Raw genomic sequence first — 15,276 nt, forward strand, 5'->3', positions numbered from 1 at the left:
AGTTGCCCTGAGCTCTCTGCATGGGTGGTGGCCAGGGACAAATGTGATCACCTTTCCCCTTCCTTCCTATTAGCCTTGCTCCTTGGGTGACACCTTCCTTTCCCTTTTTCTTTCTTCCCTGGTATTTGCTACTCAACCCAATACTGCTGCCTAGAGGCAAAAGAGGGTGTGTATGGGGGTCCCAGGGTAAGACTTTGGATGGCAGCAGGAATTGGTTTATTCATGCTGCTCCAAATCTCCAAGGAGAAGATCTGAATCTTTATTCTCAATGCAATTTATGGCCACGCTGGAAATGGCTCCTGAGAATGTTTTCCCCAAGGGACAAAGGAGGGAACTGCTCCTGAGAGCAGTCCTGCTCCTGGTGGGAAGGGCACACCAAGCAGGCAGCGACCCTTCCTATTCGTCTGATGTCACAAGTTCCAGAAAGGTGCAGAAGTGCCAGGGGTAGATGAGGAGGCTGTCAATGGAGGTGGGCAGATCCTGAGAGGAGGAGGACCTGGGTTTCCTATTGGGCCATTGGCCTTTTCTGGGGCCTTTCCTCTGGATCTTCCGGAGCAGCGTTCCCCATGGGATCCGCTATGGAAGAAGGGAGGAAGCCACAAATGAAGTCACCCATGGTCACTGGGGCACTACCTCCACTGGGGACTTTGATGGAACTGTCATTGGGTGGCCTGTTCTTTACCTCTCTGCACCAAGGGGCTGAGATTCTGCTGTGACCCCTCCCCATGCCAAATCCCATGATCAAGGACAGATGTTGTGCCTAAAAATGGTGTGCTCTTGTCTTTGAGCACCAACTTCCTTTTCTGTAAGTTACAACTAATCTCTGAGGGGCTTTGCCCTTCAGCTGATAGTGACTTGAATAAATGGAACCCTGGTTTACAAGTGTTGCTGGGGTTTGTTTCAAAAGAAGCTACATGAAAGTTCCTTTCAGAAGATGAAGAAACTGTCTAAGAAGAATCCATGCCTTCCATCAGCTTGTCTTGCGGGGAAGTTCACATACAGAGTGTCCCTAATAGTGAGAGCTACTTGCTGCCTGAGGGATGAACCAGTCCCAGAGGTGGCACTTAAGCCTCCTTCCCATGGCCTTCACTGCTGTGCCATCCTGCCCTGTCCAAGGGAGGGACGCTTACCGTGTCACGGGACATCTCTGGCACCTGAGGCTCTTCCTCAAATTCTTGAGAGGTGGACTGGCTGGAGTCCATCAGGGAGTTCATGTTGGCGTCGAACCAGGACTCACGGATAGTACCCAGTTTCTCATCTAGGATCTTGGGATCCAGGATGGGCAGAACCTTGCTGTTGTGCGGTGTCAAGAAGTTTTCTGGTCTCTGAGAAGATACAGAGAGAACTCTGAACAGGCTTTTTCTCTATGTCTTGTATGATCCCCCAAGCCTCCCGTCCTCATGGCTCAGAGGCCTTGTGTGCCTGACTCCATGGACAGCCTGCCAGGGCCCCTTGCCCACTGGGTCCCAGCCACACTGTTCTGCTGTTCTTCCTACATGCCAAGCTCTTCCCGCCTCCGGGATTTTGCATCTGCTGCTCTCTCTCCCTGGAGGGCCTCATGGATCTTTCCACAGCTTTCCCTGCTCATCATTCCAGTCTCAGCCCAGAGGTGACATTCTCAGCAAAGCTTTTGAGATAGACCCCCTTACTCTATTTAAAATAACCCCACTTCCAATATACTCTCTATGCAGTGTCCCACTTTACTCTGTTTTTAATGTTTACTCTGCCAGAAAATTAACTTTCACAAAATTGGCTTTCTTCTTAATTATCTGCCTCCCTCCCCTGGTGCCCACACTAAGGTATAAATTCCATTTAAACAAGGACACTATTTACCCCCAGTGCCTGGCTCATTGTAGGTGGTCAATAAACAAATATGTCACCCATGACTCCCCTACTCAGTGTAGTAATAGTAGCTTCTAAAAGCCCCATGCTTTTTTGATCCCCTTTGCTGTGTAGATATTTTCCATTTCATCTCCTTTATCATCATCCAATTTCTCACCACCACAGTCTCGCTTCTCTCTGGACTCTCCCATGGGCCTCTTCTCCTTTAATGTCCTGTTCCCCACCTTTTCCTGTGGCATGACTATGGCTCTCTGCCAGTTTCAAATCTGACCCTACTCCAGTCCCTCCCCTGCAGGAAGCCTTCATGCCTCTGCCCACACTTAGTTTTTCTAGATTCTTCCAGCCCATTCTTCTAGTTGGCCATCTGCTTTTACCCTGCTCTCTAGTTCCATGCTTGCTTGCTATTTTTGGTTTCCCAATGAAACTTTAAGTTCCTTAGGCTTAGGGACATGTCTGTGCTCCCTTTGGGGATCAGTTACTATAAAGCTTGTTTGAAATCTGTGGTTAGTTCTAAACTCTGCCTATTCTAAGAATCATGCAGTCTTAAGGTTTGTAGCAGCCTCAAAGGTAACCTAGTCCCACCCCACATCAGCTGTTGGGATCCTTAGTTACATGGCAGACTCATTGTTCTATTATCTAATGTTGTGTTAGAAGCAAATAGAGAAATGGGCACAATGCCAACCAAGACACAGGTGCTCAGGGTGGGAGGAGCCCCAGTGCTTGACCCGGAACACTAGAGTGAGAATGAGAGGGGTGGCTCTCTCTTTAAGTGGATACTCTATACAAAGGTCCACATATAGGGACTAGATGAGTTGGGACAAGGACTCTTTACTTGGCCACTGAGATCCTTTACACTATTCCTTTATGTGCTATAAAATTTGGTGTGTAGAAATGTATTTGCATGAAACCTTTTTGATTTGGGTCAGTAGAGTTAGGAACATTCATATAGGTCCACATTCATCCAGTCCATTCCAGGCTCCAATTCCTTCCCTAACAAATGGATTCAAAAAATAGACAATCCCAAAGATAGAGCAGCTATATAAAGACTCTTGGAATGGGAAGAGGGAGGCATTGGGTGGCCCTGAGGCTGACTTTGGCACATGATCTATTGCATGTTCTAATCAGGACTCCCGGGCCTGTTTTGACCATGAGCATCAGCCCCGGCTGTCTCCCCTACCTGCGTCAGAAACTATCGCATGAATATAACCAAGGTAGCATCTGAGTTGGATGATTTGGGACTTTCTGGTTGTCTGTGTGTTTTAAATAGAAAAAAGCACCCTCTCGCCTATTCAGAACTGCTGAATACCAGTTGGCTGCAGAGAGAAGCTATGAAACACATATTGGATGGATGGATGAATGGAAGAATGAAGGAAAAGAATGACTAACCATGGCAAAGACCACCTCCCCACTGACCAGGTAGCCCCTGGGACTTGATATGCTGATTCAGGACCTGTAATGATATTTCTTCTCATTTCCAGGCAGAAAGCCAATTTCAATGCCTGGGATTTCATAGACTGTCATCTAATCCAGTTAGGGGAGGAAGTAGAAGTAATGAAATCAAGAGAGGTCTCCAGAGGTGCCCCCATCATTACTGAAAGCAAGGGACAATTGCTGAGGAAGTCCCCTCCCCCACAGCTTGTCTCCTTGCTGTCCACCCTGTGTGGCCCCAGCACTAGCTGGGTCAACTCAGCGACCCCATTAGAGCTGAGCACTCACCAGGTACATTTATGTGGATTCTGATGTTTACTATGTTTTGTTCATTTAATTTCATCACAAAGATAAATTCAAAATGAGTCTAACCCCTTAATCCAGGCCAGTGCCTTCTCCCCATCAGTTGGGTGGGCAGGGGGTGTTGTGAGGGGAAGGCAGAGTGTCCATGGGTTTTATGTCTTCTGCCCATTCCACCCGCAGTTGCCCTTCCTGTAGTCTCTGCCGACTCCAGGGTTCCACTCTGCTCTGCTCTCTCACAGCTGGCATGGACCTTGTCTGTCCACACAGCTGCTTCCTGCTGGTACCACTCAACCTGCAAGTCTTCTATGCACACTTTCAACCCTTGGTCCCATTCAACTCTGCCAGGATCCATTCTGGCAGAGTGAGTGGGTGACATATAGAGACATCTTTAGACCTCCAGAGACACAGGCCCAGCAGGGGAGGGCAGAGGTCTTTCATGTGAGGTGCAGGGCACCCAAAGGACCACCGTGCCTAGATTTTCCTAATAGTTTCCTTTGTTTATGGCCAGCACTGCCTCTCCTGACTCCTGAGCTTCAGTCTGCCCATATTTTGGAGAGAGAATTGTGTCCTCACCTTCTTGTTCCTCCTGAAAGGGAGCTTATCCAAGATCACAGGGCTGCTGGGGGGTAGGGAGAGGATGATGACTGAGGGATGAAATTCCTCCTTATTCAGGCCCGGCCTTGCAAGCAGGTTGCTGGCCCACCCCCACAAGCCTGTTTATTTGCTCTTCTAGTTGGCAGCTCCTGCCCCTCCTTCTGGGGCAGCTTGAGGCTGACAAGTGGCCCCTCGCTCTGTAGCTGCATGGATGCAGCACATCCTGCTTCATTAGCAATATAATTGGAGACTGACTTTGAAAGCTCAAAGCAATGCACGGGCCATGCGCTCGCTCAGACTCTGCGCCCAGCACACACTGCTGCAGCTGCCCACAGCACATGTGAGCACCATGATGGGGAGAAGATGTCCCCTCTTCAAGCCTTCTAGCCCTCACTGTTGCCAGCAGAGCCAGGTCTGTTGAGACAGAGCAGGCCAATAGCATCCCAGGTCATCTGTCTTAGGTCATCTGTCTCCTCCTCCACCCAACGTCCTCTGCTTCCCTCCTACCCCTTCAACCCCTAGATCCCTGATCATGCAAAATGCAACAGCTCCAGCCTGCCCTGGCAATTACAGAGTAGCCAGGCTGCAGCTGCTGTCCTCGGTGCTGAAAATGCCCGCCTTCCGGCCAGCCTGCCTGCCTGCCTCTCTCCCCGCCCTGAGCCTTCTAGCTGGAGAGCACATGCTCTTAATTCAATTAGCTGGCCCTGAACCCTCCCCCAGGGAGCCTGGAGCGGAAACTGACAAATTCTGTTTAACAAAGACATTTGTCCCCCGCCCCGCCGGCTTTAGGCTCTGCTCTCCTGTATCCCGCTCATTAGGTATCTAACAAAGTGCGTCCCAAGAAATCTGCTTCCAATCGCTAGTAATTCAGGAGGCCTGATGCAATTTTCTCCCTGATAAGGGTGTCTCGCCCGCTGGCAAGCGCCATAATGAGCCCTGTGCTGCGACTCCCCGATCAGTCATTGCTTTGTCATTTCCTGTGGCCACAGTTGTAGGTTCTTATCTCTTCAGCTGTAGGCGAGCCTCAGACAACAGGCCCCTTCAAGAGGTCTTGCTGCCTGCCCTGCAGTAAGCCTCCTTATGGTGTCCTGCATGGTCCTGCAGCTGTGGTGGAGTCAGGCTCTGAGTTTGTCTTTCAGCCAACAAGGGTCCCAGTGTTAATCTTCACTGGGGCCATCATTTATTTCCCAGAAAATGGTGTCAGAGTGTTAATCCAAAAGCAAGTTGAGGGGTCACGGGAGGGAAACCACTGATAAAGATTTTTTAAAATTCTGTCAGGGGTCTTAGTATTAAACAGAGCCCTGCCTACAGCTCAGTAGATGGACTGTGAGTTCATGCGTTAGCCTGAAGCCTGCTCTTTTAGTATTTAATCTTTTCTCTTGGGTTCTCCCTATTCGCATCAAGAGAGACTTTTACAACACATAGGTCAGACCACATCTGACTCGAGGACCTTCTTTAGCTCCACAATGCTTTTTGACAAAGTTCAAACCCTGTATTCTGTCACCCAGGCCCTCCACAGTTTAAGCTCCACCTAATCTCCAGTCTCACTGTCCATTATAACCCCGTATGTCCCATGGGCTCTAGCCACTGTCAAGCCTCCATGTCTTTGTACATGTAGGTCTCTTTCCTGGATGCACTTTGGCCTTGTCAATTTCTAAGCCACTATTTGAGGCACATGTGTGCTCCAACCACACCTCTTAGCGATGTTTCCCCTATTATTTGTATGCTCAATGTACCTATTTCAACTAGACCCTTCTTAGCAAAATGGTGGTGATAATCTGTTGGAGTGCTTTATTGCAAGGCATGCGTTAGGGATCTAATAAATGGTTAATGAACTCATGCACGAATGACCTTAGCTGGGTCTGTGATACATCTGGTTTGGCTGAAGGGAGGTCTAGGTGGTCCAACTTTGAGAGGGGAGAATCCCAAGGTCAAGCCACACTTTCTGAGAAGTTGGTCTGGAAGCGTCTGCCCTGTCTCCCTTTCTTTCCCTGCTCCCTCTTCTTCAGTCTACCAATTATGCATCGGGCTTATAAGTAGAGAAGAGCTGGGGAAAGTCCAAATGTCCACCTTTTCAGCTATCCCTGCATCCTGACTTAGTATGCTCCATCTCTCAAAGGAACTTGCAGATTCACATTCCCAAGGCAACCGAGGTCCTGTGGCTGGTGATGAATGTGTGATGAACCTGTATCAGGTCTCCTGAATTCAAAGTGATTGGAAACACTGTGGCTCTTTCTGTCCTGCTCTGATCTGGGAAGCAGGGCTTATTCTCCATCTCCTCCACAGCCCCCAGGATGCACTGGGAACTTTTGCAAATCTGGCCTCTAGAGAGAAACTGTCTCTTTCCCCTTTCTTCATTCTCTGAAAAATTGCTGCAAAGTCAAATGTGGTGCTGGTGACGTTAATCTTCAGCACTTGACAAGGCCCCCTGATGTCCTTATGGATATGAAGCTGGTGGAGCAGCTGTCATGGGGGGCGGGTGCTGAGTGATGGATTAGTGGGGCTCCAACATTCCCCCTTCCTCCAGGAGCACTGTCCTCATCCCTGATAAGTTCATCATATTTGTCAGCAATGTGGGTGAACTGTGCTAAGAGCTCCCTTTACCAAGTGGCTGCAGGACACTGTCCTGAGCATGGACCCCCTAATTCCATTTTCACCGCATTCCTGGCTGGTTGGGATTACCATCCCTTTTATGGATAAGGAAATGAAGAGTGGCCAAGATGCAGGATCCAAGCCCAGGTCTGCGGGGGCGCATGCACACAGTACAGCACTGACAACATCCCCACCACATCACAGATGACCTGGAGCTTGGGTGGAATGCTAGTGAAACGTCTGGATGTGTTGTATGATAAAATCAGGGTCCAGAGTGACCTCAAGCCTAGAAGGTGGGTTGAGGTGAAAAAGGTGAAATACCACAGGCAGGAGAAACCCTGTTTAAGTTCAAAGTCCAGCAGTAGACATGCCAGGTGGATGGACTCCCATTTTTAAATGGACTCTCACTGCCTTGGTGAGAATGAAGATAAACAACAGACTGTGGCTACACCTAAGGGAAGAATTGGTTTAGAGAAGGGGTGATGGTCCTGTTTACCCAGCCATGCTGACTTGGTCCCATCATTCTGGGGGAAACTTTAAGAGTAATGTTGTCAAGGGGAGATAATCAGGAGGATGAAAATCAGAAACCAAGTATAAGAAAGACAGCTGCAGGGAGGAGGGTTGGTGCAACCTGGGAGGATATAAGAAGTTTGCAGGGACTAGGGCTGGGGCTCAGTGGTAGAGCACTTGCCTAGCATATGTGAGGCACTGGGTTCCATCCTCAGCATCGCATAAAAATAAATAATGAAATAAAGGAATAAAAAAGAATTGCTATTTAAAAAAGAGATTGCAAACATCAGCAGGGCTTACACGGGCATGGGAGCTGACCTCCCTGGAGATGGCCTCAGGAAGAAGAAGGTGGGCCCAGGTAGGAAACCAAACAGGGGCAGGAGGAGGAGGATCATGAGGGAGCTGACAGAAGCAGGAGAGGGCTTCCTGGGAGGGAGGGATTCCCTGTGAGGGAGGATGGAAGTATCGAACTCCCTGTCTCTGAGGCGGTGAGCTTGGGAGGAGAGACATGATAGCCAAGGGACTATGGAGGCTGATGCTGTCTTCAAGGCACAGAGCACCATGGAAAGGGTTCAGCCATTGTGAAAAGCATGTAGGAGCCTTCAATGGCAAGATGATGAACCCTGCCTCCACACCACGTGTCCGTGACCCAAGGGACACCCTGGGAAAGCACAGGCTGTTATTTCTCATTCCTCCCAACTGGACTTAGAATCTGAGCTGGTGAGGAAAGGGCACCTGTGAATGGTGTGGGGTGGGGCTGACTTCTTTACTTTGTCTTCTGCCATGTGACCTGGGATAGTGAAAAGACAGAGAGTAGGAGACTTTATGTAAGGAATATAAAACAGGGGTGACGGGAGATGGTGAGAGGGGAAGGGTCTCTTTCTCTGGATCCATCATCATCCTATGATGGTGTTTCCAGAACTGGAATCTTGGGGGTGAGTACAGAACCTTCCAGAGAATAGAGCCAATTGAGGAGACTACTGTGCTATGGATGCTGGACTTTGGGCACCTGTGTTTGTGTTTGGTGAGGAAGTGGAGGCAGTTTTATGTTGGGTTTTCTCTAAGGACCAGCCTAAGGTCATCATATGTGGCTTTCAAAAAAATTCATGAATATTAATCAGAAGGCAGCATGATTCTGCCCTCCCCTTGTCCTCCCTTCCCACATTTGCTAAAGAGCCACTTATTCCCCACTCTGGGCTGGTCTCCAGAGAGAGTTTTGTAACCAAGGCATCAGAATAGCCCTTTTCATGGCATTGGACTGCCCTACCCTTTCCCAATGAGGGGAAGAAGGGGATGGGGATTACACCTGATTGAGGTAGCCACTGCTTCCCTCAGAGTGGGAAGCAGGGGCCACCACCTGCTTGCCTCAAATGCATCTCCCCTGTGCCAAAATCCAAGGAAGCTCCAGCAGCTCGGGAGGCTGAGGTGGAGGATTGTAAGTTCAAAGCCAACCTCAGCAACAGTGAGGCACTAAGCAACTCAGTGAGACTCTGTCTCTAAATAAAACACAAAAAATGGCTGGGGATGTGGCTCAGTGGTTTAGAGCCCCTGACTTCCTTCCCCAGTACCCACCCCAAAAAAAAGAAAAAAGAAAGAAAAGAAATCCAAGGAAGATAGAGGTTTTCAGGTTTCTAGTTTCTCTTGGGCTATAGACTGAGGGTGGGGGGGATCCTTACCTCTACCTGATGCCTGATGCCCTCACAGTCCACATGGACAAGATGCTGAGTCCCAAATCCCAGCCCCAAGAGAGGACATGTGATGAACACCCAGATGACCACCTATACTTGCCCCACCTCACAGGGAGGTACATTTCTAAGCAGAGGCAAGGACGGACCTGATGAGTACCCACTGTGTGCCCGGGGAAGCTGGCTAGTGTTTGCTGTACTTCAAAGAGGCTGGCTACAGGCTAGAGGGCACCCAGGATTTGGTGGGATCTTGAAGCCAGTTCATTAAAAAGAGCCAGGCTGCTTAGCCTGGAGAAGTACAGCCTCTCCGGGGACCACACATACTCTTCAAAGAGAAGAGGCCAAGATCAGAGGGGGAAAGCAGAAGACCAAAGGTTGATTTGTGCATGTGTATGTGGGGCGGCCCTGGGCTCATGGATTCTTGGAGCCTAAAGGGCCTCTAAAGCTAACACCCCGACTATATGATAAAGAGAGGTTTTCTGCATATATTCGGGAATACATACTGTAGTTTTTATGTCTCTGGGTATACTTATTCACGTACTTACCTGCGTATACAACTCCAGCTTAAGGTAGATCACTCTAAACAGAATAGCCTGGAGAAATCCCACTAGAGGTAAAAACCAACCCATCACCAATATACCACCTTCAAAAAACAAAATCCCAAACTAGAGACCACCTCCTGCTGCCAGGCACTGAGCCTGTAGGCTCTATTAGCTCGTCTGCCCACAAACATGCTTGATGGCTGATGATATGATCTGTGCAGGAGGTTTGCTGGGTGCACTGCAGCCCCAGAGGGCAGAGCCAGGAGCTGGGGCAGAGGAAGGCTGAGAGGCATGGTGGGCTCCCTGTGAGGGGAACATTCTGATCATGCACTTTCACTCATGAACCATGGGATGGGCTGCTTCTAGAGGAAGTGGGCTTCCTGTCATGGTAGAGCACAGGGAGAGGGTGCAATGACCCCCTGATGGGTGTGGTGGAGTGTTGAAAGAGCCCTCTGCACTCTCTATGTGGAAATCCCACCATGATCTTGTTCTTACAGCTCTAAGAAAGGGTGATGTGGAAATGGTGGGTGTTGGAGGCTGTGCTCACCAAAATTAGGAGCAGAATAGCCTGTGCCTGGACTTCCTGGACATAGAGGCTCATAAGAAAAAAGATGTGTCCTCAGGCTGGGGCCATGTGCAAATAGAGCATGCACATCCATTTCTCCTGAAGCACTTCCTGTCTGTGGTCCATCTGAGCCTGGGCAAGGAGTGCAAGGAGCCATGTTGCCCTAAGATAAAGCTGTAGCCACATGGACCAGGGACCTCAAGAGGCCCATTCTCACAAGCTCCACTGCAGTCACAGTGTCCACAAGACTAACATCTCCAGGTGGTGGCTTCTGGAGCTTTAGGCAGTGTTTTGTTTGAATGGTGGAAGAATTGACCATTCTGGCCTTAGCCCTGCTTTTGCCTTTCCACAGACTACAAGGCAGAGATGGAAACCAAGTGCCCTCTCCCATGGAGTTGCAGGCAACACCTTAGTGGAACAACAGGTTGAAATGAATGGGATCTCTTTGTCATAGCAGCTTTGCTCATAACCTTAGATATCTTACTCAGAGAATCCTCTCCAAGGACTCCCTATCCATCAGGCCATTATCATTCCATCAGGCCACTTATCATTATTGAAATCTGATTATGAATTTATTTGTTTGATATTGGCTCCATACTCCCCGCTCTCTAAGGACGCAAGCTTTATGAAAGGGGGGATTTTTTGGGCGGAGTATGTTCAAGTAATATCTCTAAAACCCAGATGCCTAGATGTTTGCATGGAGGACAATGATTGTTTATAGCAAAGATGATAGGGAGGCACGGAGGGGGACTCTAGACTTAGCTGCAATACCAACCTGGCCCCTTCATCAATCCTCACTCTCCCGCCTCCCCTTAGGGAGAATATACCAAAAGGGTTCAGATGAGAGGAGAAACTTGTTCTAGGCCACTGAAGGTGACCTTGAGGCAGCTGGCTCCATGACCACTGGCTTCTACTCCCATTTCAGTCCACAGGGACAGACAAAATTCTTCTTGTCCTGCACAGTGCTTGGCATTAAGGGGTTCCTCATCAAATATGCACAGCATAAAAGAATGAACAAATGGGTACTATGGCTGCAGAACCTTATGGTACACCTACCCACACTAGCACTTCATACTCAGTCCCCTAAATTGGTCTTCAACATTCTAGAGTCAAAGCGAGTCCTTGTTGTTCAGTTCTCAGATAAATTCACCAAGAAACAGTTAAGCTATAAGGAGATTTAGCTTCTGCATGTGCCAATAGGGTGTGAAGACATCTGTTGGTTTACACACATGTATGAGCAGGTACATATGCATTAAATAGGTGCTACCTTGCAGAGGTGTGTGTGTGTGTGCACGTATGCAAATCTATGCGTATGTGCCTATCCCCATGTAGACATTCAAATGTGACTGAGAGTGTGCATGTGTGGAATTTGTGTGTATGAATTCTTGGCCGGTGGAATGGAATTTCTGCTAGTACTATTTTCCTGGTACACACCCAATCTTGATACGTTTTCTTTTCCTTTCTTCTTGGAAATCCATTACTAAAAGGGTTTTTTACCCACTTCCAGGGGGTGGGGGCTCAGGGAAGGGGAAGCTAAAATCACAAGGCCCAGATCAAAACACTCAGCAGCTAAATGAATTCGGCAGCGTTTTCCCGCATGACTTGGAGGGATAATTTAGTGAGGCCTCCAGCTGGAAGGAAAGGGATTAATTCTGCACTTAGCACAGCTCCGGTGAATAATTCATCACTGGAGACCTTTGTGCCCAGCCCCTAGGCAATTGGGGAAGTGTCCTGCCCACCTGCCTGTTGCCTGCCTGGGTCTGCCAGTCCCCTGACCAGGGGCACCGACACTCCCGTTAGTCCCAGGATGCATATGCCCAGTGCAGACAGCAGGAGGCCGAGGGATGTGAGGACCGAGCTGGCGGTGGCCACTGGCAGACTCCAGACCCTGGGAAAAGCCCTGGAGGGCTGGGCTCCTATCTGGGAAATTTGTGACAATTTGCATGTCCCTTTTCTTGGATATTGCTTCTTCTGTTTTGGTTCCTGTACCAGGTTCAGTGGTGGTGTACTAGGGGGTGCCATCAGGGACTCTAGCTAACAAGCTCTCTCCTACCAGGTGATAGAGGACTCTCAAGATGACAATGCTGAACACCCACAGCAAGGAGAGACTTGTGGGGAGATCCTTTTGGGCTGGTACCTCCTAGATGTACCTCTCATATCCTGTACAATGGACCTCCCCTTGTTCTTCATGGCAAGGTCTTCAGAGCTTGTGGCTACTTTTACAGGCATGGGGAGTTGGTAGGAGTGGGTTAGCCTAGACATCCTGAACATTTCCTTGGTTCATGGTCAAACTACCCATATCCCAGTACCACAGAGTGAAAAGTGAGAGAATTCTAGCAGGTGCCTATTAGGTGCACTGTAGGCCCATGACCAGGATCCAAGCAGGACTCAGAGCCCGAACACAGTTAGCTAGAGGAACAGCAGTCCATCCATCAGCAGGACTCAGCCTCAGGTGCCTTTCCATTTGGACCAACCCTGCTACGGTAGGCAGGATTCTCAATAGTGGGCTCCAAGATTCCTTGTCATAATCCTTGCAACCTGAAATATGGTGAGCTATGGTTGCCTTTGATTTTGGTGCATTATGTGACCCAGCTGATGCCAAGATAAGGGACACAGTCAGTGGGCATAACCTTATCATTCCAGAACCTCTAAGAGCACAGAATTTTCTCTGGCTGCCAACAGAGAGGCAATCAGAATTCTGAAGTGTGATGGGGATTGGATATGGCTGCTAGCATCAAGATGGAGAAGGCCACTGAGAGGAGGAATGTGGGTGATCTTCAGGAGCTGAGAGCCCCTGGCTGACAGCTAGCAAGAAATCTGGGATGTCAGTCCAACACTGCAGGATCCTGCAGCAACCCAAATGAGCTTGGAATCAGATTCTTCCCCAGAACCTCTGGAAAGAAAAGTGATCCTCCCAGCATCTTGATTTCAGCCACACTGTGTGGAACTACCTACCTCCAGAAGTGTCAGATAGTACATAGGTGTTGTTTTAAGCTGCTAATTTTGTGATACAGCAAAAGCAAACTGGTCCTAGTTTACCTTTGTAGAATCTTGACCCCAGTGAAACAGGCTTGGTTTGGCCTGGATCAGAGACCTACTCCTAGATTTGGTGGTCCTCTTCTCTCAGCTTTTTCTCTGGTTTTCTGGTGCTTCAAATCATCCTCAGACATTCCAACCCAAATTAGCAGTCCCTGGCCCCTTGTCCCTGAACAAGGCCAGCAATTGTGAAAGAGGTTGGAACTCACTGAGGAGTTATACATCTGCCAACCCTGGTGTCCCCTGGAGCACAGCCTTACCTCAGAGGAAAGAAGCTGGAAGGAGAGATCCACTGTGGGAGCATCACCATTTATGGTTTTCAGGTTGGTGTCCTGGGGAGGAGAAGGGGGAGTCAGCTCACTCTGGCCAGGGCAGCTCCGGGCCTCTGTTCTGCATTCCCTAAAAAGGTGTCTGCAGGGTAGGGGGGCGGGGCCTTGGCCTCTGCTCCCTCATCACCTCCACACTGCCCTCTCAAATCCTCTAGAGACCTGAATAGTACCCTCCAGGCTCATCTCCTGGCAGAGCGGAAGTTCCCATTTCCTGATATGTGCTATGTCAGGATGGACAGAAATATTTTAGGGAAAAAGGTGGCAGAGAAATAGATAATGTTGATCATGATGATATTCATTCTTATTTGAGAACACATTCTAAGTGCTTTACGTATTTCCTGACAAAATCTCACAGCAATGCTATGAGAAAAGTACTACTATTACATGCCCAAGTTATAGACCAGGAAACTGAGGTGTGGAGACTTTCAACAATTTCCCCACAGTTGTGTAAGCTGGTAAGAGGTTGGAACCAGAATTTGTACCCAGGCAGAGTCTGCCTCTAGAACCTGGGCATGTTGTTCCTAGTTTAGAGATGAGGACTCCAAGGTCCAGAGATCTAGTTCTCCCATAGTAATTTGCCTCAGGTTCGATGGAGAGGATGGGGCAAGACAGGATTCACACCCAGAACTGGCGGAGAACCTGAGCTCTTGTCACTGTCCCTGGAGGCCTCCCTGTGCTTCTTCCCCAGGGGTGGTTTCTCTGGCTTGGTTCTTCAGCCCCAGAGGCAAGACTGGTCTTTAGTGTTGGGGAGCTCCCCCAGGGTTCAGCTTCACCAAAATCTCCTGGAAGCTGTGTCGAGGTGGAGCAGATTTGGGGAGGAGGTGGGACCAGGTGGGGTACCCCCCAGGGCAGGGGACTCACGGTAATGGGGAGCCGCTCTATGCGCAGCGCATTCAAGCCTTTCCCTGTCATTATCTTGCGGTATAAACGACTCTTAAGCGGCAGCACGGAGACACCTAGGGGCTTGCCGAAGGTCCATGGTTCACTGCCTTTCACTGTGGGGGAAAGACCAGCTGGGGCTCCCGCCAAAGACCCCACCTGGCTTCTCAGATCCCAGCGTGTGGGCTCCACCTGAACCCCATCCTCTGATATGGAGATCTAGTTCTCCCACCCACTACCCACCTGCTCTCCTGCCTCCTGGTTTTCTTCTGCACATACATCCTCTTTCTCTTCTGTCCTCAGGGGTTTGTGAATTCAAAGCCAACTCTAAACAGAGTCTGCATCTCTAGGTATTTCTCTGGATTCCCCTTGTCTCTGTCCTTTGGGGACTTCAATTCCAGTGTGGAAGTAAGACTGTGGATCAGCTGGTCTCTGAATCCTATCTACCCGGACCCACCCTGTGCACTCTGGGAGCCATGAACTCAGGGCTCCACCCCTGCCTCCTAATTGATGGGTGCAGTAAAAGCCAGGCAGCTAGTATGGGAATAGGCCCATGTGTCCTGGTCTTGTCCCTACGGCTTCGACCCTCGTGGAAAGGGAATCTAGCCAGGCTCTCCTCTCCTTGGCTGCCTGTACTGTGAGTCTGTCTTGGCACCTAGGGGCTCTTAACCCATCTCTGCAGAGGGCAGAGGCAAGATAGCTCCAAAACCCCTTCATAAATATGCAGGTCTCCTGGTGCAGGGTTGCCCTGGTGTGGGACCAGGGACACTTACCTGAAGTAGAGGAGTAGTATTCCAGCACCAAGGCTGCATTTTTGGAGAAATTGGTGCCACCATCTCGGCTTTGGAAGAGGAAGGACTGATTCCACTGGGGTAGCTCTGGAGGTCCCCCAGGCTTGGACAGCTGGAAAGAGAGGGTGGGAGCAGGTGTGGGGCAATAGCTACTCCCAAGTTAAGACATCAGGTTGTGTG

At 49.5% G+C, this 15,276-nt stretch overlaps 1 protein-coding gene across 1 annotated transcript in view; it reads right to left on the minus strand.

The window, feature by feature from the left end:
• CCDC33 (coiled-coil domain containing 33) overlaps nucleotides 1-15,276 on the minus strand; it is a gene marked incomplete at its 5' end in the record, with an annotated part of 113,439 nt that overhangs the window by 39,865 nt on the left and 58,298 nt on the right. Inside the window, 4 exons of the mRNA XM_081292854.1 lie at nucleotides 1,131-1,325; nucleotides 13,358-13,429; nucleotides 14,288-14,421; nucleotides 15,079-15,208. Coding sequence (XP_081148980.1) covers nucleotides 1,131-1,325; nucleotides 13,358-13,429; nucleotides 14,288-14,421; nucleotides 15,079-15,208 — 531 coding nt within the window. The remainder of the gene's footprint in view (nucleotides 1-1,130; nucleotides 1,326-13,357; nucleotides 13,430-14,287; nucleotides 14,422-15,078; nucleotides 15,209-15,276) is intronic.

Source organism: Spermophilus citellus (genome assembly GCF_964194105.1).
Source record: "Spermophilus citellus genome assembly, chromosome: 4".
Taxonomy (NCBI): domain Eukaryota; kingdom Metazoa; phylum Chordata; class Mammalia; order Rodentia; family Sciuridae; genus Spermophilus; species Spermophilus citellus.